The sequence below is a fragment of the Mytilinidion resinicola genome (assembly GCF_010093595.1).
Source record: "Mytilinidion resinicola strain CBS 304.34 unplaced genomic scaffold BDZ99scaffold_8, whole genome shotgun sequence".
Taxonomy (NCBI): Eukaryota; Fungi; Ascomycota; class Dothideomycetes; order Mytilinidiales; family Mytilinidiaceae; genus Mytilinidion; species Mytilinidion resinicola.
Window position 1 is genome coordinate 766541 of NW_022985444.1, and position 26352 is coordinate 792892.

The 26352-nt window shown below is 53.3% G+C and overlaps 11 protein-coding genes across 11 annotated transcripts; 7 read left to right on the top strand and 4 right to left on the bottom strand.

Annotated features, from left to right (window-relative positions):
- Positions 1–664: 664 nt before the first annotated feature.
- Positions 665–2464, top strand: BDZ99DRAFT_415049 (peptidase). The gene is made up of 3 exons (XM_033716744.1): positions 665–854; positions 917–1243; positions 1306–2464. Exons 1-3 carry the CDS (start codon positions 714–716, stop codon positions 2386–2388), a joined length of 1551 nt encoding a protein of 516 aa, XP_033577809.1. The 5' UTR covers positions 665–713; the 3' UTR covers positions 2389–2464.
- A 540-nt stretch (positions 2465–3004) lies between these two features.
- On the bottom strand, positions 3005–7846 carry BDZ99DRAFT_386226 (uncharacterized protein; the record flags this gene model as incomplete). Its single annotated transcript, XM_033715464.1, has 3 exons — positions 3005–3448; positions 3539–5728; positions 5843–7846. 3 exons carry the CDS (start codon positions 7844–7846, stop codon positions 3005–3007), a joined length of 4638 nt encoding a protein of 1545 aa, XP_033577810.1.
- A 661-nt stretch (positions 7847–8507) lies between these two features.
- BDZ99DRAFT_441447 (Cse1-domain-containing protein) lies at positions 8508–11956 on the top strand (the record flags this gene model as incomplete). The annotated part of the gene is made up of 7 exons (XM_033717768.1): positions 8508–8538; positions 8716–8858; positions 8913–9080; positions 9130–9300; positions 9355–11243; positions 11293–11421; positions 11478–11956. 7 exons carry the CDS (start codon positions 8508–8510, stop codon positions 11791–11793), a joined length of 2847 nt encoding a protein of 948 aa, XP_033577811.1. The 3' UTR covers positions 11794–11956.
- Positions 11957–12435: 479 nt separating this feature from the next.
- Positions 12436–13877, top strand: BDZ99DRAFT_570151 (uncharacterized protein). Its single transcript, XM_033727957.1, has 2 exons — positions 12436–12637; positions 12714–13877. The coding sequence occupies exons 1-2, from the start codon at positions 12489–12491 to the stop codon at positions 13528–13530; spliced, it is 966 nt and encodes a 321-aa protein (XP_033577812.1). The 5' UTR covers positions 12436–12488; the 3' UTR covers positions 13531–13877.
- Positions 13878–14138: 261 nt separating this feature from the next.
- Positions 14139–14989, bottom strand: BDZ99DRAFT_475725 (uncharacterized protein; the record flags this gene model as incomplete). The annotated part of the gene is made up of 2 exons (XM_033722010.1): positions 14139–14735; positions 14801–14989. The coding sequence occupies 2 exons, from the start codon at positions 14987–14989 to the stop codon at positions 14139–14141; spliced, it is 786 nt and encodes a 261-aa protein (XP_033577813.1).
- A 493-nt stretch (positions 14990–15482) lies between these two features.
- BDZ99DRAFT_475726 (uncharacterized protein) lies at positions 15483–17069 on the top strand (the record flags this gene model as incomplete). The annotated part of the gene is made up of 4 exons (XM_033722011.1): positions 15483–15556; positions 15791–16315; positions 16391–16843; positions 17015–17069. 4 exons carry the CDS (start codon positions 15483–15485, stop codon positions 17067–17069), a joined length of 1107 nt encoding a protein of 368 aa, XP_033577814.1.
- Positions 17070–17345: 276 nt separating this feature from the next.
- On the bottom strand, positions 17346–17901 carry BDZ99DRAFT_497792 (uncharacterized protein). Its single transcript, XM_033723542.1, has one exon. The coding sequence runs from the start codon at positions 17834–17836 to the stop codon at positions 17393–17395; it is 444 nt and encodes a 147-aa protein (XP_033577815.1). The 5' UTR covers positions 17837–17901; the 3' UTR covers positions 17346–17392.
- Positions 17902–18108: 207 nt separating this feature from the next.
- BDZ99DRAFT_519530 (uncharacterized protein) lies at positions 18109–18714 on the bottom strand (the record flags this gene model as incomplete). The annotated part of the gene is made up of 1 exon (XM_033725425.1): positions 18109–18714. One exon carries the CDS (start codon positions 18712–18714, stop codon positions 18109–18111), a length of 606 nt encoding a protein of 201 aa, XP_033577816.1.
- A 1418-nt stretch (positions 18715–20132) lies between these two features.
- Positions 20133–21363, top strand: BDZ99DRAFT_385838 (SET domain-containing protein; the record flags this gene model as incomplete). The annotated part of the gene is made up of 3 exons (XM_033715450.1): positions 20133–20719; positions 20768–20856; positions 20906–21363. The coding sequence occupies 3 exons, from the start codon at positions 20133–20135 to the stop codon at positions 21361–21363; spliced, it is 1134 nt and encodes a 377-aa protein (XP_033577817.1).
- Positions 21364–22204: 841 nt separating this feature from the next.
- On the top strand, positions 22205–23001 carry BDZ99DRAFT_386469 (uncharacterized protein; the record flags this gene model as incomplete). The annotated part of the gene is made up of 3 exons (XM_033715475.1): positions 22205–22319; positions 22375–22547; positions 22606–23001. Coding segments are annotated over 3 exons (684 nt in total), but the record flags the coding sequence as incomplete, so codon positions are not given.
- Positions 23002–25405: 2404 nt separating this feature from the next.
- On the top strand, positions 25406–26149 carry BDZ99DRAFT_475731 (carbonic anhydrase; the record flags this gene model as incomplete). Its single annotated transcript, XM_033722012.1, has 2 exons — positions 25406–25636; positions 25742–26149. The coding sequence occupies 2 exons, from the start codon at positions 25406–25408 to the stop codon at positions 26147–26149; spliced, it is 639 nt and encodes a 212-aa protein (XP_033577819.1).
- Between the last annotated feature and the right edge of the window lie 203 nt (positions 26150–26352).

The following is a 26352-nucleotide window of genomic DNA, read 5'->3' on the forward strand; positions in this document are numbered from 1 at the left end:
ATGTCCCCTCAATTTCCGCCGCAGAAGCGAACATGACAATTCAATATCCTAGCACAGCACCTGCAACCTCGTGTTCCCAATGGCGTGACGCTGCGTAACCTCCCCTCCCTCGACAGTGAATTACCACAACCTGCTTCTAGGCCGGAAGCGCGGACGATCGAATAGGTAGGTATCAAGGTGATCATGAGGGAATCCCTCTCAGCTTCCGCTAGCAAGGTCCTAGCAAGGTTCCCAACATGTTTTATTTCAGCGTCTGACATCAAATTTCCTGGGCGGAAGTCTTGTGCAAGGCTTGGCACCTTCCATTCGCAGCTCGCGGGGCCTGGGCATTGCTCCGCTCTCACCAAACACCGCAAGTTGCTTCCTAGAGGGTTCGCCATCGATGAGCGGGAGGCGTGCTGCGCATCTCTTGACCGCGCGAGGAGGATATCTAGCCCGGCTGGAGATTCTTCTCTCCTCCCTCTTTAAGAGTTGTTTCACCGGCTTGGCATTGCGCGAACTTGATAACTGCACCTGGGCACAGTACTTGCACAATGTTGCCGGAAGCCACCGCGATCCTGAGGTTTGGTTCTTACCTCTCAGGTACACAGCATGCAATCTGTAGCTCTTGGAAGCTGGGCGGTGATGCAGGTACTTAAATTTGATCGTACCCCTCACCGAGAATGTTCGAATCACCTTTTGCAGCTTTCAAGAGGTCTGTAGATACTGCAATTATGAGGGCCGTTCAGTATGCCGCCGCAATTGGCGCTCTTGCTACCTTGGCATTGAGCTCCCCAACCCCTGGTGGACCAGGTCATCACCACCCTCCACCGAAGCAATGCAAGCAATGCAAGCATCTGCCGCCTGTGAGCTCTGTAAGCGTAACTCTAATTTTTTATTGATCAATTGACAACACCCACATCCTAACCGTCCCCAGAAACACCTCCAACACGACATCAAAGAAGCCGCCCTCCTTAAGGGCGCCAAATCCCTCGAGTCCTTCGCCTACGCCCATCCCGAGCGCAACAGATTGATGGGCGGGCTGGGCCACAACGACACCGTCGCCTACCTCATCAAAGAACTAACCTCCCTGAACGACTACTACACCGTCGAGCGGCAAGAATGGAGCTCGCTGGTCCAAATCAGCGCCGAAGCCAACCTAACCATCAACGGCACCGCGTACGCGCCCGGAATCATGGAGTATTCCGCCAGCGGCGACGTCACGGCCCTCCTCGTCGTTGTCTCCAACTTTGGCTGTGAAGCCGTAAGCACCAATCCCACACTCACATGACCCACCCCGAATCACCTCCTAACAATCTCCTCCAGTCCGACTACCCGGCCGCCGTATCCAACAACATCGCCCTCATCTTGCGCGGCTCCTGCGAATTCGGCGCCAAATCCGTCCTCGCGGGCCTCGCGGGCGCCGCCGGCGCAATCATCTACAACAACATCCCCGGCTCGCTCAACGGCACCCTCGGCCTCCCGCGCACCGAAGGGCCCTACATCCCCACCGTCTCCCTCTCGCAGGAAGACGGCGCCGCCCTCGCCTCCTCAATCACCAGCGGTGCGACCCTCCTCGCGACCCTCTCCGTGCTAACCGTCATCGAAACCGCCCACACCGCCAACGTCATCGCCACCTCCAACTGCGGCGCGCCCAACACGACCCTCGTGCTCGGCGCGCACACCGACAGCGTCGCCGCGGGGCCGGGCATCAACGACGACGGCAGCGGCACCATCGGCCTGCTCGCCGTCGCCAAAGCCCTCTCCCACTACCGCGTCGCCAACGCCGTGCGCTTCGGCTTCTGGAGCGGCGAGGAAGAGGGCCTGCTCGGCAGCACCTACTACGTCGACAGCCTGTCCGACAGCGAGCTACGCAACGTCCGCGCGTACCTCAACTTCGACATGATCGCGAGCCCGAACTACATCTACGCCGTCTACGACGGCGACGGGTCCGCGTTCAACCAAACCGGACCCGCGGGGTCGGCTGAGATCGAGCATTTCTTCGAGGACTACTTTGACAGGAATGGGCCGGGGAGCGTGCCCACGGCGTTTGACGGGCGCTCGGACTACCAGGCGTTCATCGACAACGGGATCCCGGCGGGCGGGACGTTCACGGGGGCGGAGGAGATCAAGACGGCGGAGGAGGCGGGGCTGTTTGGGGGTCAGGCGGGGATGGCGACGGATGTGAATTACCATGGGCCCGGAGATACGGTGGCGAATTTGAATATGACGGCGTTTGTGCTGAATGCGAGGGCGATTGCGGCGGCGGTGGCGGAGTACGGGACGAGTTTTGGGGGTTTGCCGGCGAAGGAGTTGGTTGCGAAAAGGGGACTGGGGTTGAGGAAGAGGGCGGATAGGGGGGTAAGGGAGAGGGACGTGAGCAAGGTGATGGGGAAGAGCTTTTCGTGAGTTGAGTGCGAAAGGAGAGAGGGGGCCGAGGGGCCAGGGTTATATATACGAGTAATTTTATTGGTTTTGTTACGTGATGACTGCGGACCTTGAACCATGGAATGTAAAATGAACGAAAAACTGAATTGGTTCAGCATTGAGTGGCACGAACCACTTCGCGTGTCGCTATGTTACACATACTACTATACTGTACACATGGGAGAAAGGCATGTAATCCCATAAACATAGTTCAAAGCAGTATGCAGACGGTCGCTGTGGGTGGCCATGCTCGCAAAGGAACACACATAACCTGAAAGGAAACGCATAAAGGACTTTTGTGTGCAGGGTAGACAACTCCGAGGACCGTAGACATCCCAGCCAACGCTCCGAAACGACTTTTGAGAGACAAAAAGAGAGAAACGAGGAAAAAAGAGGAGAATGGAGAGACAGAGAGAAAGGAAATATGTATCCTGTGAATGCCTTGAACGCCCCCGGGGTATATGTGCATTCGCTATGCGCAGGGGAATAGTGTATTTTCGAGTCGCGATGCGTAATAGCAGGTCTTATCCGAGACCTTGATACGCCGAATCCATGCCGCATGAAAGAACACTGAAGGCTGAGGAAGCTGTCTAATTTCTCACGTGCCTGAGCCCTGCCGCTCCATATCGGCAGCACCACTCGCCATACTACTCCTGCTCGTACCCTCACTAACATGAGTGAAGTTGCTAGACCGCTTGACAGTGACCTTGCTCTCCCTCATAGACATATTACTGCCTCTCGAACTCGGTGCAGGTGGGCTCGAGAAACGGTTCAACTCGCTAGAGGGCGAAGACGGAGAATCATCATTCTTCTGGGGCACAGGCTTAGGTATATATCGCTCGCGCAGCCTTACAATCTGGCGTAGTCGATGCCGCCATGAGGATACAGACTCGCCGCCCTCACGCTCGAACCAGACTTGCGAGAACACGCTGGCGTTGATTGCGATAAGGCGGCAATAGGCAGCAAGGTGTTTGCCGCTGATCATCTTGCTTTCGGCTGCTGGGGATATTTCGGGGAAGCCGGGCTTCGGGACGACTTGGACCTTATAGTATCGAGTCCTACCGTCTGGGTCCAGGTCTAGACGGCGCTCGATGAATGAAGCCCGCGCTTCAGGTGTGATGACAATATGGACGTAATTGAAAGCGGAAGGGAAAGTGTTGAAGTCGTACGGAAGGCCAGAGTCGTTGAAGATGATATTGACAAAGTCGTTCCCGATATGTCGCTTTTTGTTTGCGTAAGTTTCATGGCCTTCAAGATTCGTAGGCATCATTGTGGTGATGTGATAACATATTTCCATAACGCGGTCGCGCCACGCAATAGTAAATTCGCCGTCGCTGTCGTAACGAGTATCGAGACCGCCAGTGTTGAATTTGGCACCTTTGAGACGCATTAGCGTTCCGAGATCGCCGAGAAAGGCAGTATAGTCAGAGGATCCCATGACATTGAGTAAAATTTCCCGCTCGTCAGTCTGCCCTTCGCCGATATAGATGACACCAATTTTGTGGCCATCGACTGTGGGGCTGCGGTCAAAAGTTGCAATGGCCCGTCGACTCATATCGTCCTCTGGTAGACATGTTGGCGGTTCGGGGAGCACACCGAGAGCAGAAGGGAAATTCAGTGGTCCGAAGTAGCTTTGATAGATATCATCTGGAAGAATGCTCGGATAGGACGACTCCAAGAAAGCTTCCGAGGTCTCGCCGGAGGCTATTGGGATATGGTGTTGAGGAAGTTGTGTGACAAGAGGACGGATACTAGTATAACGAGTACCGCACGGTCTCCTACTCGTCATCTGGGTTACGCCAGTCCTCCCAGTTGTCTCCAGTGTTAGCAAGCTGTGTCCTACAAGCCATGTCTTCTTCAAGACGTCCCCATCTGAGGGTTTTGCGAAGTCTGGATTTGGGGTGGTTTCATCGCGGTCCGAATATGCCACCATTTGCATCAAATCTATGATGACTTGGCTTTGCTCTTCGATGATATTTTGTCCAGCTTTGTTTTGGTAGACTAGGTTTTGAGTAATCCACTTTATCTGCTGATGTCTCTCCGGCAGTTTCAAAGCCATGAACCAGAAAGTTATGACATGGAAAGCTAATGCGTACACGTACTGTGGAAGGTCATCAGTAGTGGACTTGTTCGTTACGGCTTTTGGGTTGGAGGAGTGAGAAAAATCGCGAGAGGCGCCGCTGTGTCGAAGAGCCTTTTGGCCACTCGGTGAAGAACTCGAGACGACCATGTCCTCATTTTTGTGCCTGACGTATTGCAAATAGCGAAAGCTAACACCAAAAATTGTCCTATAGTCGTCTTCTCTGAAATGTTTGTGGAGCTCAGGCATTCGAGCCAAGGACGTGAGGAACTCGAGAATATGGATTGCAACCTGAGCTTGAGTGATAATTTGAGACATCTTTACGACAATAGTGTCAAGTGACTTGGTGACAGAAAGTGGTAGCTCATGACAGCAGACAGTTAATGCATGGATGCACCACTTTGAAGTCCTTTCCCACGATCCAATGCCATGCAGAAATGTTCTCACTAGCTCATCTTCCTCGCTCTTTTCGTAATGAGAATGGTAACTGATGAGGATCGTGAGTACATGAAAGAGGCACACAGCAACATCAGCCTTCTTAAGCAGTGTGTAGTTTGGTGGCTCGTGGAATGTAGTCGCCCGGATCTGTTCGCAAAGCACGCTTCTCAGCATCTTCAGCTGCGGGACTGCGTTTCGGAAGAGGGACTGATTTGAAAGCTGAGGCCCCAGATGAACCAGGATATAGCTGTACAGTTCCCAGTCGGGTGCTTTTTGTAGCAGTGATATAAGCAGTTCAAGCCACAGTGCGATCTTGAGCTCGGAGCGAGGATTTGTCTCTTGGTCATCTGCAGGTTCGACATACGAAAACGTATACCGACTAGCCTTTCGCGACGGTTCCTCAGGAAGACCTCTTGGCCCCGGATACATCCACAGTGGTGGGACTGGACGCGAGATTCGACCTGTGAGATTTGCAGGACGAGTCGAGTTTCTTGTGAGCGAAGAGTGGGGACTGCTGTTCAAGTCTTTCTTGTCTCGCCAAGATATATGTTCTTCCGGTTTTGAAGTATCGACCGGCACGTGATCATCTATCCTCTCCTGGTGCACTGCCGTTTCCGCAGTACGACAGAGTACGGCGGCAATGCTCTCGCCTTCTGATGAAGGGTTTACGATCATAGCGTAATTAGAGTCACTGCGTAGGCGGAAGAGAAGTTTAAGCGCAGTGATTCGTGCATCGGTCTCGCAAGACTCAGATCCTGCGACAAGCAGCAAAGTGTCATACAGGACTCGACATTTCGTAGCTGACTGATTTAGCGTTCGGGTGAACAACCGCACCAAAGCAGACGCCAACACGTTGTGTGGAGTTCCAAAGGTTTCCACGTCTCGACGAATTGCGGGAGAAGCCCAATATGCAGCAACGCTGGAATGTGTATTTGGCGATTGTGCTGCCTGTTGTTCTAGTGGTGCCTTCAGAAGCCCCACCACATCTTCGAAGACCTCGTGGGATGCTCGGTCGGCCACGTTGACCGCAAAATCCACTAGCTCATGGAGTACGGCAACGTCTTTCTCATCGGCGATATTTTCCAAGATCATTTCAGCGCATTGAGAGATCTCCACTCCCGTACAAATACCTTCCACGGTGTTGTAGGTGTCTCGCAGTGTTTGGACTATGAGGAGGCGAAGAGCTCGAGGCCGCTTTTGGTCTTTGAAGGCTTTTGCTAGCAGGGTCCGACAAGCCTCAAGCCAGGTATCGTTCGAAGGATGAAGAAGCCTCTCTTCTGCGTAATACTTGACGAGACCTTCGGCGGCAGGGTTGCTAATGCGATGCGCTAGGCGCATGAACAGCTCCATTATTGATGCCTTCTGCACGAAGTCAGTCTCCTCGCATAAACTGTCTAGGCTGGTCAGAATCTTCGATAGATCGTCGTATGTCCTAGAGTCTTCAGTTGATTGTACTCCGGTTTCAAGAGACGAGTCCACGTTTGATACCGCTCCGATTGTCGAACTTGACGCAGGCCCGGGCTCCATCTCTTCTCGATGCGCGCATGTGTCCACTATAGAGACCAGATCGCTCCAGTCGGTCTCCCTGAGTAGAAGCTGGGTGAGAGTACGATCAGTGACGATGGTGGCAATCAGCCCGACTACGTCTGCGTCATGCTTTTGATAGTCGACGGTGAGAGACACTTTTAAAGAGGAGAGAAGCAGTGAGACGGGTACCTTAGGGAGGCTATCCGCTCCATTGAAGAGTAGGAGCTTCTGGAGTACATGCACCACGCCGCGAGGAATGTTTCTTTTGCGACCCATAGGATTAGGAGCATCACGAAGAATTCCCAACAACGCTGATACCGAAGCTTGTCCGACGTGCGACTTGAATAAATTGCTCAAAGAGCTCCACGTTGGATCTTGGAGATTGGTCAGTTGTCGATGGACATCACAAAGCACCTCTAAGCAGGGCTTCAAGGACTGGATTGGGATGTGAGTGTAGGTGATTAACGTGTCAAATATTCGAATGGCTTGGTCAATGTCGCTTTCCTGTGTAGTTTCCTTGCAGATTGCCATGGTTTGGGTCAGAAGGAGGTCGACGTCCTCTTCTTTGAAGACTTTTGAGTTGAACTTTGTGACGTCCACGATATATTGGAACATTCGAGATAGGGTCTCGTCTTCTTTTAGTGTCGGGCCTGCCCGTTTTTGTTTCCTCGTTCTACGAGCTTCGCGAGCAAGCTTGAAGCACGCATCAAGAGTTTTGGTTACAAAAGGTGCGACGAACGGCTCAAATGCCTCGACGTTTCGTCCACCGATGGTCAGTTCGTGCATTGCCTGTAGGCGGATGTCGCAGTTCTTGGGGGAACTCCCGCTTGAGATGGCCTTGAAGAATATGTGTCGTTCCATAGGACTGAGGTCTGGCAACTCAACGCAGCTCATCAAAAGACTGTAGGCAGCCTTGGACGCCTCTGGAGGATCCTCTTGATCGAGAAGATCGCTTGCCGCAGACCAGAGAGCAGAAACATTGTCCACGGGGTATTCCTTCAATATCGGACAGATCTTTTTGATGGCGAGTATCCTGTCGTAGGTTGGATTGGCAGCATCCAGCTGGTCCAGTAACGAGGCCAGCTCGACGGGTCCGCCCAGGACTTTTCCAGCAGCATCCTTCTCCTTGTCCAGCTCATGGCGACTCTCCGAGCAATGCGACAGTCCGTCATCCACCCCCAGCTTCCCGCGGCCAAGGGAAGCACTGGCCGCTGATGCCGTCCGATCCACAGACCTTAACGAAGGGGTCTGTGCGGGCGTGAGAGTCGCGGACGTGGAGGGGGTGGATGGGTTCTTGATGCGGCCGCCGGTGAGGGTTCTGAAGGCGCCAAGCAGGGCGCTGGTAGAGGCGGATCTGTCAGGTGTCTGTGGAACATTGCTGGAGGACGGAGACATATGTCTCGGCGCGGCGCATGCGGTTTGCTGCTACGTCCCGCTGCGAAGGGTTGGCGTCAGTGACAGACAAAGATATCGGCAGTAGAGACTGAGCAGGGCCCGGATGCCACTCCGAGCACTGCAAATCGCCACACGAACGGAGGAAGCAACAGTACACACCCGGTACGGGCGCGTGATTGCACCTGGCAAGACGGCTCAAGCTTCAGCCCTATGTCGTCGCAACTGATGGAGGCCCTTGAGCAGTGGAACCGGGGAGTAGAGGAAGCCCATGTATCCAGCGGCAGGTGGCGATCCGGGTGTGGCAGTGAATAGCTAGGCAGCGGAAATCTCTTCGTGGGCAGCGGCGGGGGCGGAGGTGAAGCAAAAGGAACGTGTTGCCTCCCACGTCGTCCAGACTCGATGCGACGGCACGAGAAAGCTGGGGTCGTCTGAAGCCGGCCGCGGCCCGTGCGCGGGTTGCTGCTGCTTGGCGCGGGTTGCTGCTGCTTGGCGCGGGTTGCTGCTGCTTGGCGCGGGCGGGACGTTCTGATATTTTGGTACGCTTGGAACAGCGCCCAGCTGCGCGAGCTCTCCACCTCTTGTCCTCCTCCCTCGCGCCTCTTCACCACTGTATTCCACCATCATGGCGACCGGCTTACCCGCCATCGCGGGGCTGCTGCAGATGAGTCTGGACCCCCGCCAGAACAAGCAAGGTACGAGGCTCTGTTTATTGTTTTCATCTTCTGCGCAACATCTATGCTGGGTCTGGCATGTCCTCATGGCGAGCGCATAGCATAGCTCTTCAAAATAGGATTGCTGCCACAGATACAGCTACTGCGCACTCCCACGTCCCTTCCGTTTGCGCAGCCTTGCTGACAGCATGTCGACAGCGGAGGCCGCCATATCAGCAGAAGCAGCAAAGCCCGGATTCTCGCTCGCCCTCCTCCAAATCGTTGCGACCGAATCGTTCCCTCCCACCGTGAGACTATCTAGCGCGCTCTACTTCAAGAACTTCATAAAGCGGACATGGACGGTACATCTCCAGCCCCCGAAAGACGCCATAAAAGCACAAACTCACTCATCATAGGACGAGGAGGGCAACTACAAGCTGTCAGAGAACGAGGTAGTAGCGATCAAGCAAGAGCTCATCGGGCTGATGACTTCGGTGCCCCCAAGTATGCAAGCCCAGCTTGGAGAGGCTATCAGCGCAATTGCAGAGAGCGACTTTTGGCGACGGTGGGACACACTGGTCGATGTACGTGGTATTTCATAGGATGGCAGGGAATTTGTTCTGACCTCTTTAGGACCTGATATCACGGCTCACCAAGGACAATACCGCGGTCAACAACGGCGTCTTGCAGGTTGCGCACTCCATTTTCAAGCGGTGGCGCCCGCTGTTCCGATCCGACGAGCTGTTCACCGAGATCAACCATGTTCTATCCAAGTTCAGCACACCTTTCATCACCTTGATGATCGTAAGTATATAAGTGGCAAGGCTACATACAGGAAACATGCTTACAACTGCGCAGAATACAGACAGCCTTATCTCGAGTTCGCAAAACAACCCTGCGGCATTACAAGAGGCTTTCTCCACGCTCAATCTGATCATGAAACTGTTCTATGATCTTTCATGCCAAGACCTGCCGCCGGTCTTCGAAGAGAACATTGGTGATATCTCGTTACTTCTCCTCAAATACCTCACCTACGACAACCCGGCTTTGCACACTTCCGACGAGAGCGAATCCGGAGTTCTGGAATACGTCAAGGCTGGAATCTTCGAGGTCTTGATTTTATACACGCAGAAATATGAGGACGCATTCGGACCCCAGCTAGAAAATTTTGTTAAAACGTCCTGGACTTTCCTCATGGCTGTCGGGCTTGAGACAAAGTACGACATCCTAGTCAGCAAAGCGTTGCAATTCCTCACCGCGGTCGCCTCGATACCCCAGTACGCACAATCCTTCAGCGACCCGGAAACGCTCCGTCAAGTGATAGAAAAGGTCATCTTGCCAAATCTTTCGCTCCGGGAGTCTGATGTCGAGCTTTTCGAAGATGAGCCTATTGAGTTCATTCGCCGAGATCTGGAGGGTTCGGACAGCGATACGCGGCGGCGAGCTGCTACGGACTTCCTTCGTCAACTCATGTCCCAGTTCGACAAGCTAGTGACTGTAGAGGTCACCAAGTACGTGGAACACTACCTTCAAGAGTACGCGAAAGACCGGAACAACAACTGGAAATCCAAAGACACCGCCGTCTATCTCTTCTCTGCCATTGCCGCAAAGGGCACCGCCACAGCTGCTCAGGGAGTTACAAACGTGAACCCGAATGTCGATATTCTCGACTTCTTCCAGAAGTACATTGCTGAAGACCTGACTTCAAACGGCATTGAGCCTATCCTGAAAGTAGACGCCATCAAGTATGTCTACGTATTCCGGAGTCAGCTCACACCACAGTACTGGCACGTCGCGTTTCCTTTACTGGTCAACCACCTCGGTTCAAGCAACTACGTGGTCTATACGTACGCTGCAATTGCTGTCGAACGGGCTTTGTTCATGACGGATGACACTCGACAGCCCATCATACCCAAGCCCGATGTGGTCTCGCTCTCCAAGAACCTACTTTCGCACCTTTTCACTTTGATTCAGAAGGATTCAGCGCCTGAAAAGATTCAAGAGAACGAGTTCCTAATGAAGTGCGTCATGAGAGTGCTGATCTTCATTCGAGAGGGAGTCCTTCCTCACGTTGACCTCGTGCTCACCAACTTTATCAACATCACCAAGGTCATACGGCACAACCCGAGCAACCCGCGCTTCTACTATTATCATTTCGAAGGCATAGGCGCACTAATCCGGTACGCGGCTTCAACTCAGCAAGACAAGCTTGAAAAGGCCCTTTACGATCCCTTCGCGGCCATTCTTGCAGAAGACGTCCAGGAGTTCGCTCCGTATGTTTTCCAACTGTTTGCTGCACTTCTCGAGGCAAACCCGTCCGGCACCCTCTCGGATTACTACAAAGGTCTCATTGCCCCTATCCTCATGCCTAGTCTTTGGGAGTCAAAGGGTAATGTCCCCGCCCTCGTTCGTCTGTTGACTGCCATGATACCCCGTGGTGCCGAAGACATTGTTCGAAACAACCAGGTCGAACCAATTCTGGGCATCTATCAGAAGCTGGTTTCGACCAAACTCCACGAATCCCACTCATTCGAATTGATCGAAACGGTCATAAGCTCTTTGCCGCTCCAGGCCCTTTCGAATTACTTCGTCACCATCCTCCAGCTAATGCTGACGCGACTTTCTACCTCCAAGACAGAAAACTTCTCACAGCGCTTCATCGCATTCTACCACTTCATATCTGCAAGACAGGATAAGGGTCTTGGGACAGACTTCTTTGTCGGCATCACAGATCAGGTTCAGCATGAGTAAGTCTGCCATCTGATTATTGTGTACACGTGACTAACACACTCGCAGCGTGTTCAAGCCGGTCTATCTGACCGTCATTCTCCCAGATACCCAGAAGTTGACGCGACCATTTGATCGCAAGACCGCTGTCGTTTCCTTCACCATGACCCTGACCGACTCCCAAGCTTTCATTGACCGGTAGGCCTTGCTTTCTCCCCTCTACTCTTCCGACCAAAATCATTGACCAACCGCAGCTATCCTAAAGGATGGGGCCTCACCTGTCAGAGACTCCTCGAACTCCTGGTCAACCCGCCAGTCCCTCCCACCGCTGACGACATCGTCCCCGACCAAGACGTCGACGATCTCAGCTTTGGCGTCGGCTTTACCCAACTCAACACCTGCAAGAAGGTTCCCCGAGACCCATTCCCGGAGATTACTGGTGTCCGGAACTGGGTGGGCCAGTATCTAAAGACGGCAGACGCGAGGCATGGCGGCCGCATCGGCCAATTAGTGCAGGAGAGGCTGTCGCCTGATATGAAGCAGTCGCTCATGACCTACATGCAAGGTTAAACATAGTGAAAGCATGCCAAAAAGTTGGGTTGGATGTTTGTGCTGTCGGGGCATTGCCAGTGAGCGTGAATAGCATATAGGGATGGATAGGAGCATGAGGTCTGTTTGATAAGCAAGATACCAGGTAGGTCAGTAGGTAGGAAAATAGGCTCACAGGGAGGTCATATAAATAAAATCTGCCTCAATCTAATGTCCTTTGACAGCCACCCAAAATCAACTCCCTGGAGGAATTATGTGGACTACGAGCTGCCGCCGTCTGAAGTACCTTAACTCGTTATCATAGTCTGCAAAACCATAACAGCATCAACCTGATTTAGGACCTCCAGCAATATCCTCAGCCCTGCCCCTCCCTACTTTCCTCCGCCCCCGGGGGACTCTCTGTTGTTATAATATCACGGTCGCCGCCACGGACGTACTGCTAATTTTCACTCCAATAGCCGGCTTCTATGTTTGCTGTGCCGTGATAAGTTTTAGATGATGCTGAAAACGTCGTAATAACGAATCAAAGTAGTTAAGGTGAACTGAATGTGAAGAGAGCCTCAACGGCCTCGCTTAACGCACGGGCCTCTTTCTTCTACCTCTACCTTTACCTATCTCTCTCTACCTCTACCTCTCTCTCTCTACACATCCTTTTACTCGCCACGGAATAATCTTTGATCGTCACTAGACCCCATCAGCTTCGTCCTAACTCCATCATGGTGCGAGAATCGCGGAACAGGAAAATGGCGGGCAGAGGACCGTCGGGGGAGAATGGGGCCGAAGGCGGACCTCAGCAAACGTATAAGACCGCAGGCTGCGACGAAGAGCAGCATGGGACCAAGGAGGCGGTGTCAGTGAACACCAGGTACAACTCCACATCAATGGCCACTTTAGCCTGTATAACGAGGTTCAATGTCAGAGGCTAAAATTGGCCTCTATAGCTATGTCAATAGCAAGTCTGTCGACGAGGTCGAAGGGACTTCTACTCAGCCTACCTCCCGCATTTCATTCATGGACCTTCCCCGTGAGCTGCGGGATATAGTCTACGGCTTCGCGCTCAATGCCTCTCCCAATGTCCGTGCTCGCATTTGGAGCCCCCGTCGCCAGAAGTACGTCCCGGCAAGCGCCAAGCTACTTTCGAACAGCATCTTCCACCTGAGTAAGACGATCAAGGAAGAAGCAGAGGAGATATTCTACGGGGAGAGCATGTTCCTCTTCTACCAGCCTCCCAGGCTATGCTACCGCACGAAAGGCTCCACTCACGAGTATGCCCCATGCCGTATGGATTACATCACCCTCCGTAAGAACCTCAAGTCTCCATTATCCACCAAGGTCTGCCATATTACCATCTCCTGTAATAGTACTGATATGTCCTCCACACCAAACTCCGGAGCTAGAGAAGTTCACTATAACGAGCCTGCTGTGCAGGAGCTGTTCGGAGTCGAAGACTCTAACATGATCTCTTTGTACCGGAACTGGCGAAAGAACATTGATTTTGCGGTCCTCATTCCGCAACTACGGACTTTGCGCGTGGTTATGAGAGGCTGGGTTAACAAGGTATTTGAAACACAACGCGTACAAGCAGGGGTTCGGTTGGTCGAGGAGGCCATGCCGAAGAGAGTGGAGCAGGGCTTCCGACAACTACTCGTTGAGATCCAGACGACAACAATGATGGGCAAACCGGAGGATATGCAGGGCACCCTCAGTAGCGAATGGGAAGTGGTCGATACGACTATCGTGAGACGGGGAAAGTGGTAGACGAGAGTGTCGGGGAAGGGACTTGCATCGAGCACGCTACAGTTATACCATTCCGAGTTGTGTGGCAGGTATTCACATTAGTCGCTTTCACAAGAGTATAGCGAGTTCTTAGGGTCCTTCCTGCTTCCTCGTGCGGATCTACCCCAGGCAACGTCAAGATAGGCCAATCAAAAGCGTTTAGGTCCGCTCCAAATGCGCTACCTAGGATTTTACTTCTCTTCCAAACTCCTCTTGATGCGCTGGAGTACATTAGAAAGTGGTAAGTAGATGAACGAGTCATGCTAATATCTACTCGCAACAGGCCCGAGTCTAATTGTTAAGGCTCGTAGCCATTGCGGTACGAGAACGTAAGTTTATGCATTTACTTTCGCCCTAGGCCCTAGGCCCTGAGCCCTCTTGCTAAAACCTAGTAGCATGTTGAAGCACCCCAGACAATAGCAACGTGGGTCTATTTGAAGCGTTTGGAAGCGCTCAGATTAGCACTTACTGGACATTTACATCTCATCCGGGTTTGCGATAAGGCACCGAGGCACCTCACACAGCGGTGAACAGGCGTGCATGACTTCTATGCAGGTGCTATACCGCCACATCAGCTTGTAGTTGCTCCATCAATGTACTACCTTCTCTGCCGTCTTGAGCCACCGGTCCGCCTCAAGCTTCTCCTCGTCTGAATACCCATCGTAATCATGATCTTTCTTCATAGTCGTGTAGTACCCAGCACAGCAGGTGCATCCCTTGACATGCAGCCACTCAATCATCGGGAACTTCTCCTCGATCTCCTTCACCGTTGACGGCTTCAAGGAGCACATGTGGACACGAACAGCAGGGAACCCTTTATCCGGACGCCGCTGGAGCTCCCTCATCGTCTCGGCCAGAGCCCCCGAACCCAATCCCTTCGCGCGAAGGAAGTGCTCGCAGAACAGGCAATCCAAAAGACGAGGGTCGTTGCCCTTGTTGGACCGCAGCAGGCACATAGCCTCTTCCCTAGTCCGGAGGGATATAGGCGCCAGGTGCAGCTCGCGAAGGTTCAGTAGTTGTGGAAGGACGTCTCGCCAGAACAACCGCAGATAGCGAATATCTACACGCCGGTCTTCGGTGCGGGAAGGGATGGCTGGGAATCCCCCGGGATGGGTGTCGTCCTCAACAGCATCTTTCGAGCTTTCCGCACGACGACATCGGGGACGTTCATCGTGTATCCGGGCCGGCTGTAGTGGTGGGCCCAGAATGGGAGGATGGAGAAGATGTTGTGCTTGAAGAAGACTTCGTCTACCTCTGACTTAACGGCTTTGTTGAGGCGGAAGAGGGACGTGTTCACCCCCGCGCGGTGTTTTGCGAGAAGCCGAGGACCTAGTGCGGTGGGGACTTGAGCAAGTGGTACTAGTTCGTCTAGATTTGGAACCATGGCGTGAAAGTATACCTCGTCGCGAAGTTCTCGGGGAAAATCCGTGAAGTTTGGCATGGCTGCGGTGGATGAGGATTGACCCGGAGGGTGGCGTTGTGGGCCAAAGTGAGTGAAATGAGGGTGGCTGTGGGGGTACGTGGTTGTTGATAGAGACCTCAATTCGAGGATCGAGTCAACGGGTAAGGTATTTATTACCCTCACACATGGTACAAGTTAGTGAATTGAGTACGAACGCTTGATTCGGAACCTCCTCCGCTGTAACTGAATACTGACGTGGCTTCACTAGTTCTCAATCAATTCACTCAGGTCCGAAACCGTGACTCTTTCTATTAAAGCCTCGGCCTATATAAATATCTCTAGAGTTGAACGTTCATATAAACTCCACAACACTCAACCACTTTTGACGACATTTATACCCCATACCAAAAGCCTTCGATACCTACAAATATCTCTTCAGTCAACTCTTCGTCCATCCACACTACTTTCTACCTCCAAGCCCCTACCACCTCTTTAGTTGCAAAGACTCTTTCTAACAACTACATTCCACACTATGGGCCGCAAAGAGCGTCTTGCCAAGGCTCGTAAGGCTGAGCGACGGGCTACCGAATTCAACCCTCCTGATTGGTAAGTACAGCACCAGCACCGATATCTCACTACTCGAGCTTCAATCTTGCTCGCTCGACACCACTGTCGGGGGTGCGCCGCATAGCAGGTAGTCGGTCAGTCAAAAGGCAGCCTAATCTCCACTGCACCGACCTTGCCATCGTATTTCAAGTTTTGAAAGCTCCTTGGGGCACCCCAGACAGTGGCAGCAACAGCCCAAAACGTTCATACACACCTGCTAACACAAACTCCCAGGCAACCCGTCTCCCGCCCCAAGCCTCCAAAAGCCCCTCCGCTTGAAGAACCACCAGAAGAAGTCCCAGAACCCCCAGAACCTCCAGCCCCCGGCTTCAAAGACTTCCTCTCCCTCCCCCGCGAGCTGCGCGACATGGTCTACGACGACCTCATCACGCCCAACCCCGCCGCCCGCCTCCCGCACTACCCCTCCCCGCTGCACGCCCGCTCCGCCCGCGCCCGCAAGCACGCCAAGGCCCTCCGCAAGGAGATCCGCGAGGAGCGCGGCTCCAAGACGAACCGGGAGTACGACACGGCGCGCTTCCCGCACCGCAGCTCTAACCCATGCGCGCCCTACACGGTCGACGCCGCGTTCTTCAGCGAATCGCCGACGGGCGTCGCGCGCGCGCTCTTCCTGGTGGACCAGCAGATGCGCGCCGAGGCGGAGGCGGTGTTGTATAGGAAGGCGACCTTCGTGAACAACTGCATCGCATGCGAGCGCCACCCGTACAGCGTAGCGTGTTCGCGCCGCGCAGCTGGCCGCTGGTCCGGCGGCTGGAGCTGACGTACGAGTTCCTGGACCCCGTTCGTGCGGCGCTATGTGGACGAGTTGCCGGTGAGGCACTATGCGGCCGGCGTACCTGCGATTTTCGATCTCGATAAGCCGCGGGATTGTAAGCGGTTCCGGCGAAGCGATGTGAGGGGGTGGGAGGAGCGCGCGGCGTATGTGCTGGCGATGCCGTGCTTGTGGTGGCTGAGGGTGGATATTGGGTCGGCGTTGGTGGGGTGGGAGGCTGATATAGGAGAGGGCGGATATCATGTGCGAAAGGGGACGTTGGTTGTGTTGGCGAGGTTGGTTAGGGCGCTTGAGGAGAGGAAGGCGGGTGGGGGTAGGGAGGTGGAGGTGGAGTTGGTGTCGAGGTTTGTGGAGGCCATGCCGAGGTATGATGAGGGGGAGAGGAATTCTGTGGAGCAGTTGGTGGAGGAGGTGAAGGGGGTGCTGAGGGAATGGGAGTTGATGGCGTGTGGGTGCTGTTTTGCGAAGAAGAAGAACGGTGGAGTCTTGGAGAGCAAGTAGGTTGATTGCATGGTTGATGGGGCGTGTTGCTGCTTTTCTGAGAAAGGGGAGAGGGGCATGATGTTGGAGTAGAAAATGGGATTGTATCATCCCTCGGGATTTGAACTGACTTGTGTGCGACGGGTACTCCAGAAGTAGGTTTGGAATACAGGAGACACTTATCATAGCTTTCCAGCCGGTTCCAAGAATGGTATACTTCTCATGAGAGCGGCTTCGGCCTAGGTCCTGATTAAACAATGAGCGATCTGAAACACGTTGATGGAAGATGACGCACCTGTTATTTTTGCATCCTAAAAATCACGTGGAACAGAGATTCTATGGTCTTAGGCTTCTCTTCCTAAAGGTAATTTGAACATTCTAAAAGTAGACTGTACTGATGGCAGAGCATGTGGTTTCATGACAAACTTACCTAGATTTCGACATGTAGATTATTCACATAGACGTAAGGGACCAAGCAAGCATCATAGCAATGAATTAAATAGGACAATAGATTCGCAAGTCGAATGCTATAGCATGATCCATTACCTCTCCACATTGATCTATCCCTACCATCGAGCAAGTCTGTCTGATGGAGACATCACACCATGATCGTGCGCCATCGCTATCTGTGACATGTGCCGGTGCACTTCATTCCAGTGCACTATACTCCCCCATTGGAGTATCTGAAACACAGCACGCATGAAGCCCTTTGCATCATCTTGATCTTCCGCGTTCCAGACCTTCAACGGTGTCATGTGATAGACATGAGGTGCTGGTTGATAGTGAACCCATAGTTGGTGAAGAGGACCCTGGGTAGTTACCGAGAACACAAGAAATGGGGGCGCTTCCTCCGGTTCCTCTGGGGGTGCGTCGAAGGAACCCTCTGGGTGTGCTTTGTTCGAGTCCTCGCCAGCCTGTTGCCCCTTGCTGCTAGCAACGGTAGCTTGAACATTACGCTGTCGGGCAAGGTCTGCCTGAGCTTTGAGCCGACATAACATGTTAGTGCGCATGCCCCACCGCCAGCAGCTTGGACTTTTGCAACGGCCATGCTAGCGTTGGGGCTGCATCCCTTTGCCTTGATAATGAGAAATGGAAAGAGCATTGTAGGAGTGGACTTAGGTTGCAAATTGACGTGAACTCTGTTTGATTTGTGAAGCCGTACGAGCAGACTATATACTACATAGGGAGCGTAGGCATAAGTACTAATTAGAGGCAGCAGTAGGCAGCGGTAGGCAGGGTAGGCCACCGTACCCCAACCCCTCTCTGTAGAAGTTGTAATTGGCTAGGCACGTAGGCCGGAAACCCTGAGTAGTGGCCCTATGCTTTTCTGGGGGTCAACGGTGACTTCGTAGTCCACGGATAGGGTGTTTATGAAATTGAGAACCGCAGGACAAAACTCGTCGCCTCGAGTTAATCCTACTACGATATTAGGCCTTGGTCTGGTGATTATTGGGAGGCCGGTGGTCGCCGGTAAGCCACTGTTGAGGGCTGCTCCTCCCGACGCTAGCTCTAGCTCTGGGTCTGACGCGGACTCTAGTTCCGACTCCGACGCGTGCATCGACGGTCCTGTCTGCACGGGAGAAGGGAGTGAATCAATTGCAGGGCTCCGCATGGATTCCCGCCTGGATCCAATGATACCAGCTAGTGATGCTCTTCCTCTGGCCGCAGCCGTCTGCGACATGTGCTTACTAACGGAACGTGGAGGACCCATTGGGCAATTGTCCTCATCAGGGAGGTTTTCAAAGAAGGACACGTTAGGCTTGTCGTCCATGGCATAGGGTTCCCGTGGACCAGGACCAAGGCCGTTGACTTGTGTAAGAGGTAGAGGGAGGATTTTCGTCGGCCAAGCTGTTCGCGATACAGTGACGAAATTAGCAAGACCGTACATACCAGCATGCCGATAAAGGCTGCTCCTTACTAGCCTCATTGCATACATTGGTCTAAAGCATGCTAGTCTAAAAGTGTTTTGTTATGTCCAGTATTTGTTGTAACATCTCACTCACCCAAATAGTCTCGCCCACGCCTACTAGGCACCGTACAACGCCGTTGCAATACGCGTCACCCCATCCATTGATACGACGGGCAGCATTGTGTTAGTGGCTGAGTAGTGCGAGTTTCCCGGTTCCAATCTGATTCATTTTATCCACTTTGAATATTTTTCGGACCATTGTCGCCACTACGATGGGAGCGAGGCGCGCATCGCGAGTAATACTGATTCCTGAAACCGGCAGTGAATAGTCTTGGTATAAAGAACTTGCAATCGATGGTGGCGGCGCAGTGCGTTTTTGCTTGGAACTCTTCTCGGTCAAGGCCGAGCTCTGGCTAGCATCTCCATTGGAGGACGTTCGACGTTTGACGGACGGAGGTATCGTCCATGAATAGGGGCTATCGTTGCGGGTACTACGCTCCCAGTTCAGCACTGCGTCACTTGGATCCTCCCGTGATACTGAGCGTGAAGAAAGGCTCTCGAATGTCTCCAGGCTGCAGACGTTAAGGGGTGCCTTTGCATGGGGAGGGGTAATGATTTGGGCTCCTCTTCCGCCGGACGGAGATCGTCCAACCTTGCAGTTGCATCAAGACGGGTACGCTTGGTATCTGTCCCCGAGTGAGAAGCACTGTCTAGCAGCCGCTTCATGCCGCAGACCTTCGGCTAGGAGAGTCTATAAAAAGCGAGGCGCCCCCACGTACGGTGCAGGAGGCAGAGTCGCAAGAGCTGTAAGAATATGGTTGAAGAAAGTGCCAGGCAACAGAGCAAGAGGCTAGGGAAAGGCTAGGCAATTGATAGACTATGGTGCTCAGAGAGAGCCTTCAAGAAGAGGGCAGACTTGTGTCATAGCACTGTAGCCCTTGGCGACTGCATGGCTCGTTGAGGTACGAAGCGGAAGTCTCTGGGGAATGCCAAACTTGTTAAAGGCTCTTCACGACAGAGGTTGAGAGTTAGCTGGGGAACGAGAGTGTCACCAGCGCTAGCCAGGTCCGTCTTAGCGCCTTCTCCAACCTCAGCGCTTCGGAACCTCTTTCAAACATCATTTGAAACCCGATTCCCAACGTCAGGGGCTGCCCCAAACACTCTTTTAAGAATGGATGCCCTCAACCTCCCGTCCAGACAAAACACCCATCATGATATTATCAGTCTTCATCAAGGCGTTCGGCTTTTTCCTTTCAGTCAATGCCACCTCTTCGACCTCTCCCCTTGATCTCCCAAGTCAACGCTCTCTTAGCTATCCATCCATTACAACGTCCGACATAGCATGCTCTGAGAACATATCAAGCGATGGCATCGCTGGACTGGGCCAGGACGGACAGATGCCCATCGTTGATGCATTGAACCTAGATGACGACCTTTTAGAGGATGCAGTGCCATGGTCACATGAGCCAGTCTGCACCTCTTATATCGACGAGCTCGAAAGCGAGCTATGCGTGTACACAATCGCGAGTTTTGACAGAGGAAGAGGTATCTCTATCTTCACAACGCCCCGGATAGCCGAAGAATTCGCATTTCTATCCCCGTTTCGGGAGGTCCGAGGATTAGGCGTCAACGACCACACGAATGCCTGGTACACTGAAGCTCTTCCAGGAAAAGGCATTGCCATGTTAGCCAAGCACAATGTCAAGAGTGGCGAACTTTTATCCGCCTACACACCTGCACTTCTTGTCCACATGGATTCGCAATTATCGACATTGCAACGTGAAAAATTCCTCAAGATTGCAGTCAATCAGCTACCCGCTGCTACTAGGGACTCATATTTAAGCCTCACAAAGTTCTACAACAATCCGATGGTTGTTATGCATGACGTGCTGAAGTCAAACACATTCGAGATGGAAATTGGCGGGCATATGCATCTGGCTTTGATACCAGAACCTTCGCGCATGAACCATGATTGCGCCCCAAAGTATGTGAATCATTTTTATCTACGGTTTTGGTTGCTGATCTGCGATAGTGCTCAATATTACCTCGACGGAGCAACTTTAACGCACGTCGTGCATGCGACAAGGGATATTGGACAAGATGAAGAGATTACCATTGCTTGTAGAACTGTCTCTCTCATCTCATTGGAATGCATCCTGACACGCCCTAGACTCAGATCCACTGACGCACTACGAACTACGTCACCGAAATCTCGAAGCGGGATACCATTTCTCCTGCCAATGCAAGCGTTGCCAGGATCATGAAGCTTCAGACGCTATTTTGACCACGATCAAGACGCTTACAACTGGTCTTGAAGATTGGACGCCGGAATCAACGGCCACGACTGAGGACGCAGAGCGCGTGATCCAACTCTTTCAAGAGCAGGGTCTCGAAGGGTTCCTAGACGTTCCTCATGGCCACGCAGCAATGGCATACAGCGCTGTCGGCAATTTAGAAGAAGCTGCGAAACATGCGAAGCTGGCTGCCGAGGTTCTCGCTATCAAGATGGGCCCTACTGTACCGGGTGTAGCTGATTGGGAGGAGATGGCCGCAGACGTGAAAGCGCATTGGAGTTGGGGGAAGAGGAAGAGAGGATTTAAAGGGACCTTTAGTAAGATGTTTGGATAGCTGAGCTAGAGTACTGTGCCATAAATCTGGGCACACGGATTTGTGACTGCTCGGCTCCAGTCTTGTTCACTTGACACCACTGTGAGGGGTGCTCCGGCCAGCCCGTAGTTGGTCAGCCCAATCTCTACTGTATCGACCTTGACATCGGATTTTGAGTTTTGAAATCACATGGGACACACCGTACCAGTAGCAGACGGGTGTGCAAAGACTTCTAGCCGGTCTCTGTAGGCCAAAGCTTTCGTCTGTGTGTCATCCAGTAATCTCCTAACTGGTCAATGCTGTTTTGGTATATCTACTTGACGTCCGAAGGGAGAACGATTTGGAATGATTCTTGATATTCAATAATGGTCTGGTCTGATTTCTATTCCTCGTTTTGCCTCTTTTGTCCCTACATAATTTCGCAGTCCAAATCTCACCAGATTTCCCTGCCTGCGTACACCGCTCTACCACGGTCTGAAGTGCCTCAACATGTTTTGGGGCCGCTCAACATCAATCCACTGGCAGCGTGATTGGAAGTGAGTCGAGGTATCCGCTTGTGACCGCTATTGTTCCCATTGATACAGCGTCGCCAGGCCGATGCTTGCCGGCCCGTCGTTATTCCCAGCCGCCGCAAGAGCTTTCTCTTCATTCTGCTTTCCTCCACAACATCCTCTTCACACACCCCACCACTCTCACAACTTCCCTCACAGCAAGCATAGCTGCTCACTTCATCGCTTCATATAGCATCGTTCGACCTGCTTCGCTCCATCAGCATCACCTAGAAGCCTCGCTGGACTAGACACCTCTCTTCGACGCCACGTTCACTTTCACAGCCACCACTTCACTCCCTTTCACCGCCGAGATGCCCGCTGCTGGAGTTCTGGTTAAGGGCGACCGCCTTATTGATGCCGATGCGAATAAGTATATCAAGATCAAGAAGGTGCTGGTACTGGGAATGCCTATGACTGGCACGAACTGTAGGCTTGCTCGATCCATCCTCCCAGCTCTCTCGCTGACTTAGTCTTCTCACAGCTATGCACGCGGCATTGACTAAGCTCGGGTTCGATCCTTACAACACGAACACTGCTATCGCCAACTACAAGCGCGATCTGCCTCTGTGGAATGAAGCCTTGGAAGCCAAGTTCCTGGGAGTCGGCCCTAAGTACGGACGGGTTGAGTTTGACAAGTTTCTGGGACGACACGATGTAAGCAATCATCTTAGATGATATAGACTTTATTCACTCTTGCTAATTCGAAACATAGGCCGTGATCGACGCACCCTGTGCGTACTTTGCCGAAGACCTGATCAAAGCATACCCGGACGCGAACGTCATCCTTCTCAACTGGGACGCAGACGAATGGCTGGAGGCCATGAACTCTACCATCTTCAACACTCAAAACTCGCTTGCCAATAACTTCGTAGTCAAGAACGACACCGAGTTCTTTGGCCCGTTCCTTCGTGGAGCTGAGCTCATCCGGGAGCACGTCTATGGCGACATGGGAGGTTTGGAGACCCGCGAAGTCTACTTGGCCCACTACAATCGCATCCGCGACTTGGTGCCTCCGAAGCGACTCCTCGAATTCGACGTCTCTCGCTCAGACTGGGCCTCTCTGGCTGGCTTCCTGCGCCTTCCTGCCCCAGCGGGCAGATTCCCCCAGATCAACGATGCAGACGCTCACGTCCACACCTTCGACACTATCAACCAAATCCTCGTTCTTAGCTTCATCAGACAGCTTGCCTACAAGATCCTGACGTGGTCTCCACTATTCCTGATCCTGTATTACTTCGGCCTGGAGACCTTCCTCCCTCTCTTCATCCTCGAAAATCTCCTCTTCGGCGTCGACTATCCGCAGCCCGACCTCGACCTCACTTCAATCCTGCGTCTGAATCAGGCTCCTGCCCAGATCAAGCCTATTCCTGGCCAGAATGAACCCAAGAGCATCCCACCGCATCTCAGACCCCGCAAACCAACCCCACCGACACCAGCTTCTGCACAGTCAGCGACCGACCCTCGCGTCATCCCGCTCCACCTCCGCCCCCGCCGCATCTCTCCAAAATCGCACCAATCCTCGCCCTCCCCCGCGCGACACGAAGCCAGCCCGCAAACCAGCCGCCCGCCAGAAGAGCACCAAATCGGCCCCGAAACAGCGCCACGCCCGCTCAGCCCGCGATTCAGGGCCCCCGCCGCGCGCTGCTGCCCGCCCGACCGCCACGCCGAGCCCACCCCAGCAGGTTCAGCACACCGCCAGTCGCAACGCGTGGGCCACCGCGGTTCAGGAGGGCGATGTGGCGTGGGCGGCGGAGGTGGCGAAGGTCAAGCCTGTGGAGGGGTATGCGCCGAGGTTGAGCGAAAAGTACACGCAAACGGCAGCGGGGAAGAAGGTTGCGAGGGCGGAAGAGAGGGTGCATGAGGAGGTCAAGGGGAAGGAGGGGAAGGCGTGAGTTGGGGGGTGTGGGCGGGGGGATGGGGTTTAGGTGTTCAGATCGGTATGGTTTGAGAGGGGGTTTGAGAGGGTGGGTGAGGGGGCCGAGGGGATTCGGCGAGCTGCACGAGTGGATAGTGCAGTGGCGAAAATGGTGCGATTTTGATTGCTTGACATGGTGTTTCTTGAGGTTATGATTCTAGTGTAGGGTGTGTGGGTTTTGTGGTGGTGGGCGCACTCTAGATATACCCCTGGAGGTATGATTATGAACTACCTCATGATGTAAAGACTTGCACTCTCTGAATTGAATCTATGAAAGTGGGTAGTTGTTGTAAGAGGGAAGCTTGCGTCCGGGTGGTCTCAAGTCTGTTTCGTATATAAAAAGCGACTATACCCGTTTCGGTTGGTGCAGTAGTACGTGACCCCCACGTTGGGTGCTTCGACGCCTTCGAGGCTACATATCGCCAAGAGCTTCCTTCTTAGGCAGTAAGTAAAGCCTTTGTCTCTTTATAGTGCTAGAAGCTGTAAAATAAAGCGATGAAGTTCTTGGCGTATGGGCGTATACATGAAGTCCTCCACTTTTACGAAGTAATATTGGAAGTAATGGAACCCTCGACTGATACAAGGCCCATTGTTGCCCAATGCAGTCCTCTACGTGACCATGCTAATGCATTTTTGGTCCATAGATGCTCCATGTACCGACAGCACAACTCGCTCACTACGGTATGCCTGCGAGCCCTCTTAAAAATGGCCGATTCGGGCGCTAGCACAGACAATGAGCGAATTCTGTAATCTCCCTCTCGTCCAAATCACAAGAAATCATAAGGGATTTGCTGGTGAAGATATCTGAAGTACGAGAGCTTTAAGACGCCACAGAAGATACATACATGTGATATATATACACCAAACGTCTAGGCCCTCTAGCACCCCCGAACCACCCCCGCATTCCGACTCTCCACCGACTCCACCCCGAGACAGCGTCCCCAGGCCCGAACACCTGCAAGCCAGCGCGGGCGCTACGCCAGATCGGCGTCCCACGTTTCTCACGCGCTAGGCCCAGGAAGTTACTACAGGCAGTCTGGCCGTAGCTTGCGGTTTTGCAAACCCTAAAAACAGCCCACAATGACATTCAGCACCGGCGCGCCTGATCCAATAGCCACCGCAGCCAGCAATGCGAGGTCGGAGGGGATAAATCGCGCAGAGCACTGCCTCGCCGTCGCACTATGAGCTGTGGACGCGGTGCAGGACGTATAGCTTGCACGGGAGCGTCTGAGTCGTTCGTGCTGGGGTGCGGCGCGCGTGAGTGGTTGCAGCCGCGGAAGGATGACTGAGATATTGGAGACGACTATTAACCCCAGCCTGCGGACCCTCGACGATCGTGGGTGTTTGGGCAGCGCACTACGGCGGGAATCAGGCCACTTGGAAGAGGCCCGACCTCGGGATGGGTAGGACTCTGCGCTGCCTTATGTCTCGTGCAGAGGATGAAAGTGAGGCAGGCGCCCGGTGGTTCTCTTTCCTTGTGTTCGCTCTCTTTCGTCTTTCTACGTAGCAGGTAGTCTTTTGAACCGCTCTGATTTTCAGGTTCTTTTCATCTTCACTCAATCAGACGTGGTGTTTGCAGATTAGTTTGAGGTTCGTCATGATGGAGGGCTTCCGTACTGAGGTCGTCGACTCGCACCTCATTCCGTCGCTCAGGAAGCCAATAGCGCAGATCCTGTGGATAGGCTGCTCGGACAGTGGGTGGGCAGAGACGCGGACACTGGATCTGCTGCCGGAGGAGATCATCGTGCATCGTAGTCCGGGAGATCTGGTGTCGAATAACGATTTGAGCACGCTGAGTACGTTGGAGTATGCTCTAGGGATACTGAAGGTGCGTCGATCATACTCCTTGAACCGAAAGAGTCTCTCCATAGCTTCGGTTCTACTAGACAAACAGCTGTAAGTGGATGAGTGCTGACCGATATCCATCTTCTAGGTTGACCACATTGTCATCTGTGGCCACTACGGATGTAGATTGGTCAACACGCACGCCGACTCGAGCCCGCTATGCGAGTGGTTAAGGTCCATCTACCCTCCCCTCTCCCCATCATCCACCTACACTACGTACTCACAGCAGCATAGCGACGTCAACGCCCTCTACAACGCTCACAGGCCCGAGCTCGATGCCCTTCCCATCTCCGCCGACCGCGACCGCCGCCTCGTCGAGCTACACGTCTGGGCCCAGACTCAAGTCCTCCTCGCACGGCCGGACATCATCAAAGCGCAGGCGGAGAGAGGTCTCAAGGTCCACGGATTCGTGTACGACGACGCGAAAGACCAGTGTGTGGATCTGATAGCGGGAGGGAGCTACCATCCATCACGAGGCATAATGTCGGTGCTGTAGACAATCAACGAGGCGATGAGGTGATCAGTAATGGTTGTATACCCTGACTTCTGCTTTGCGGGTCTGCTTTGCGGGGTTTACTTTGTCGCGCACTAGAGCTATGGAGTTTTGCGTTGTTTCATGATTGATGGTGGATGCCAGGGACGGAGTGACCGACGGAGGTGTGGTATCGATAAGGACGCAACCTCGGGAGCCTCGGCCCA

Bases quoted from the DNA above. Each gene is read 5' to 3' on its own strand.
- BDZ99DRAFT_570151 (XM_033727957.1), top strand. From the start codon at position 12,489: ATGGTGCGAGAATCGCGGAACAGGAAAATGGCGGGCAGAGGACCGTCG. The intron at 12,638-12,713 runs GTACAACTCCAC...TGGCCTCTATAG, and splicing joins GCGGTGTCAGTGAACACCAG to CTATGTCAATAGCAAGTCTG.
- BDZ99DRAFT_497792 (XM_033723542.1), bottom strand. From the start codon at position 17,836: ATGCGCACTAACATGTTATGTCGGCTCAAAGCTCAGGCAGACCTTGCC.
- BDZ99DRAFT_415049 (XM_033716744.1), top strand. From the start codon at position 714: ATGAGGGCCGTTCAGTATGCCGCCGCAATTGGCGCTCTTGCTACCTTG. The intron at 855-916 runs GTAAGCGTAACT...AACCGTCCCCAG, and splicing joins ATCTGCCGCCTGTGAGCTCT to AAACACCTCCAACACGACAT. The intron at 1,244-1,305 runs GTAAGCACCAAT...AATCTCCTCCAG, and splicing joins CCAACTTTGGCTGTGAAGCC to TCCGACTACCCGGCCGCCGT.